At 39.2% G+C, this 4,766-nt stretch overlaps 1 protein-coding gene across 1 annotated transcript; it reads left to right on the top strand.

The window, feature by feature from the left end:
- Positions 1-1,250: 1,250 nt before the first annotated feature.
- Positions 1,251-2,670, top strand: LOC116091580. The gene has a single exon (XM_031373138.1). The coding sequence runs from the start codon at positions 1,299-1,301 to the stop codon at positions 2,607-2,609; it is 1,311 nt and encodes a 436-aa protein (XP_031228998.1). The 5' UTR covers positions 1,251-1,298; the 3' UTR covers positions 2,610-2,670.
- Positions 2,671-4,766: the final 2,096 nt, after the last annotated feature.

Raw genomic sequence — 4,766 nt, forward strand, 5'->3', positions numbered from 1 at the left:
CCAACCAAAAAAAAAAAACCATAAAAGGGATCAGTTCCTTAGGTTGTGGCCCAGTTATGGACAGCAGAACATGCACTCAAGACTTTTGTAGCACACCTTTTTTTCCCTACCAGGTGTTTCTCTGTAAGGAGATCTGGAAGACAACTTCATGAAACTGTAAGGGCAAATCCTAAGTTGCAATTAAGATCCAAGACCTAACGTAGATGCAGGAGCTGTGATGAAGATAAAGGCACTGGGCTGAGCTCCTCATCATGTGTTGATACCTATATTGTGTCCAGTTGTGTTTTTCTGTGATTGTCTCCATTTGCTAGAAAGAGAGGTTTCTTTGGTAAAGGGTGTTAGCTACATTTATCCATGCATATAAGGACAAGATTTAGAATATTGTAAGGAATTATGTAGGACTCACAAAGCGGAGGTAGTAGATTCTGTTTTAAGGCTCACGACTTTACTATCCCTGGGAAGCTGGTTAGATTTCCAGTACCATGCATGATTTCTCTTCTATTGATAGGCTTTAAGTTAATGAGAGAGCTATTCACTGCCACAGAAGGGTGAGTGCCATTCATTGTAAGTTTAGGCTTCTCTTTCCATGCTGGTAATTGTTGTGGTTAATGGGTGTTGCAGCTGGATGGAGGCTGTCTTAATTGCTTCCCTCCCTTGGCACCTGGCATTGTATTTTCTGGAACTATGGAAGCCAGACTGCAGAAAAGAGGCTTTCTGGTTAGATCCAGGTCAGATCATAAGTTGTTTACCCTAAGTGTGTCACTACAATAGCAATAGGGGCCCATCTATAATCTATATTGTTTGGAGAATCACTTAAACTTAACAGGACAACCATTCAAAAGGAGGTTTCTATTGACCACTTCTGCGGGTTTTGCTAATCTATCATTCTTGGGAGCATTGCCAGCCCAGTTGACTTCACACACACACACACACACACACACACACACACACACACACGTACGTACACACACACACAGAGTGTATTGTGTATTATTTTCATTAAATACAAGATAATATTTAATACTCCTTTCCATAGAAACATTCTTCAAAACATAGATCAAGACAGAAACAATCTGAAAGTCTATCAAAAAAGACTTTAATAAGTAAAGCACATTTTTTGTCCACACTACGTAGAGAGACAGCTGGTGGGACACTCCCTTGCTTGTCATAGTAGAATCCAAGGTATTCATGCAAGATCTCCTAGCAACTGAGTGGTCCCAGTAAGACAAATTCCTGAGGCTGCAGCAGAGGCTGAGGCCAGCGGAGGCAGAGGCCGTGGCTCCACAGCCAGAAATAGTATGGGAGACCACAGGCTACCAGGGAGCCAGGCCCGTCGGACACTTAAGCCAACATCTCAAGACACTTCTGCCAAGTCTATGTGGAAAGAATCTTCCAAGTGTTTTTCAAAGCACAAGCGAGAGCAGCTGAGGTTACCCACCTCCACCTCCGTAGAGAACAAGTACCGACTCCGTGGTAAGGAACAACCAGGGTCAGATGACTTTAGGAAAGCCGTGGCAATGTGTAAAGGGCTGACCCTAAGCAGCATGGAGGATACCCTTTTCCCAACAATTTCTAACGGAGTATGTAGTTCCTTCGCCAACAAGAATCAGCCCAAGTCACCTGATGATTCAGAACTGTTTTATCCGCTTTTGACAGTCCAGCGACCACGTAAAACCATCTGGGACAAAATAGGTTCCCACCACGATCAAGAACTGTTTGCTCCATGGCCTAGAGGAAAAGAAAGTTCTGCAGACATATTAATCAAAATGCTGGAAACACCAAGACCTAACTGGATACATGAAACACCAAGACCTAAACGGATGCTGCAAACAACAAGACCTAAACGGATGCTGGAAAATAAATGGCCATATCGGGAAGATCACAGGGAAGCAACCAAGCAGCCCACCACCTCTGCCAAACAGTCTCAAAGAAAAATCGATCTAGAACATCAGAAGCTTCCCTGGTCATGTGAAGGCACTTGGGTCCATGATGGTAAACACAGAGGACAGGATATGCTTAGCTCTCTTTATTATAAATATATATACAAAGGAGGGAAGGACGAATGGGCTGAAAAGTTTAGAGATTCCGTGCAGCACATTGACACAGGATATGACAATCAATCAAGCTGTGAAGAGCCACCTGTCAGGAGAATTAATATGTGTAATTGTGACACCAAGTATGATAAGAAAGTGAGCAAAGGGAAGGACACGCCACTATCTAAAGAGGAATCCAGCTTTGTTATAAAACTCCAAACCCCACCAGACCTTTACACAGCCAACAAGCACAAGCAGTATGAATCACCATTTCTGAAAAACAGCCAGCTGAAAACACCAGGCGCTGAAGAAACTAATCCCTATGAACTTGAACTTCAAGGTGAAAATGCTGGTAAATCGGAGCAAACCTATGAACCAACTGACTGGAAGTACTTTATAAGCAAGGAAGACACTACACCAAGCACCCTTGAGCAGATGTTTATGAAGAAGAGATGGGGTTGTGAACGTTCTTCTCCAACATCAAAAATGTTTAGAGATTATTATTGGATCGTGGACTCAGATGATGATGATGACGATGATGATGAAGAGGAGGAGGAGGAGGAGACATTGAAGTAACAGGAGACAGAAAATAAGTAGATGACCTTCTAATTATAAATCATTTAGCTATATCCAATTCTCGTTTTACTCATCAATCAAGGTATACATCATGAACTAATTCTTATTGGACTTCTGTCTTGCCTTCACATAATATTTTACTATATCAACTATAGGATGAATATTCATATGTAGTTTTTCAACATCTTTGTTGCATTGAAGATATTACATCGTTACATTAAACAATAATAGGAATGCATAAAACCATGAATAAAAATAGCTAGTATTAGGAAGATCCCAGGATGACACCAATAATGTGAGAAGAATCTCAAAAAACTGAAATTGTAAGAATAAAAACAGACTTGCACAGCTATCTGTGGATGAAAACTTAATGAACTAACTAGCAATTGTTTTGTCAACTGAAGCTTAAAATCAATAGCCAAATAAATGTGAATTCATGTTCTGTAACACTTACTGTGATTTCAATTTCAAATTCATTTCGGTGTTTACAACATTAGTTTCCATTTGTTTGTCTGTACAAAATATTCGCAATACAATGGTTATTTTAATTTATTCTTTTATGTATGTTCAGTGCAAACAGTTAAGATTTAATATTTTCACAATTAGATCCTTATCACTCATGGGACTTGCAAATATTATGATCTCATAGTGCCTTTTACTATTTTGTTTCTTTTCCCTGATGAAAGTACAATGTTGGAATATCTCACCTGTATTCTTTTGCATTCAGGCTGTGTTTTTAATATCACATCCCCAAAGTTAATTCTCATGCAAATATCTGAATTCTGTTAGGTTCTCAGCAACTAGAATGTGCAGAAGACAAGATGAACATTCAAGTAGTTGGTATAAGAATTGAGAAACAGGGAAAACATTTTAAAATATAAGATTTATTTTTATTTTAGAACATTCTCCTCACATATTAACAATTCACACATTTCTTTGGTCGTCTCTGCCTTTCACAAACATTGTTCCTGCCACTGGTGACTTCTTTTATCCCCCAAAGTCCCTTTTCTGGCTGAATATAATAGATTGCATGCCTATGTCATTTTTTCATAACCACATATGCCTTGGAGAGTCTATAATGATGTAGGCCATCCAATGTGCCAACCTTCCTCTTTTTCCCATGGCATCCTGATACATACCACTACATTTTTAACATAAGCAATGAAATATTTGAATGCAAACTTGAGAGAATTTATCTTGGATGTAAAATTTCATTAAGTTAGAAATATGTCAACATGATATGGTTTACTGGGTGTTCAACAGGTAGCAAAGGTGATTTAAGTCTCTGACCTCCCCAACACATAAACAAAATGTCAGTTTGTCTCTGGTTGCAAAACTTCATTCAGTGTTTTACATGCATCATCAAAAAGCACCATAGTTTGGGTCAAAAACAAATTAGTAATTAGCTTATTTTCCATTTTAGCTTTGTGAACATGTGCTTCACAGAGTCAGTTTCCTTATATGTGCAAAGGAAACCATGCCATTAAACTTAAAGACAGTTTGATGAGAATCATGGAACTATTTTCTATAATTGCTTATGGTCACAGGTAGCACACAATTGATACTAAGCATGTAGAAGAGAAGTGTATTCATAAAAGGCAAATGGACATTGCAATGATCCACAGATAAAAGGAAGGTTTTCATGACATGATCCATTGTGTGAGTCTCATATTTTATCATACTCAATGTTAACTATTGCTGAAAGTTAAGAAATATTATATGGGGCTGGAAAGATGGTTTCATGGTTAAGGACATCAGCTGCTCTTCCAGAGGACCTGAGTTCAAGTTTCAGAACCAACATGGCAGCTCACAACTGTCTATAACTGCAGCTCCAGGGGATTCAACACCCTTACACAGGCAAAAGACCAATGCACTTAAAATAAAAATAAATTATTAAAAAATTGCGACTATATTGCCTCTTCAAAGTTTGGGCTCCTAAGTGCTCTCTTCTTCAAGGGGGCTCAAATCTGGCTCCTACTCATTCTGGCCGCTAAGAAAGCTTTTTCATAAGGGTATTGGGGATGACAGGTAGCATGGGTGAAGGCGAGGTGATGCTGTCACTGATACCATGACTTTCATGATTTGCGCTAAAGTCCTTCATCTTGTGAGAGCAGTCTTCAACACAGAAACTGATTTGCCTTGGTTACTCCCTGGTAC

Source organism: Mastomys coucha, chromosome X (assembly GCF_008632895.1).
Source record: "Mastomys coucha isolate ucsf_1 chromosome X, UCSF_Mcou_1, whole genome shotgun sequence".
Lineage (NCBI taxonomy): Eukaryota > Metazoa > Chordata > Mammalia > Rodentia > Muridae > Mastomys > Mastomys coucha.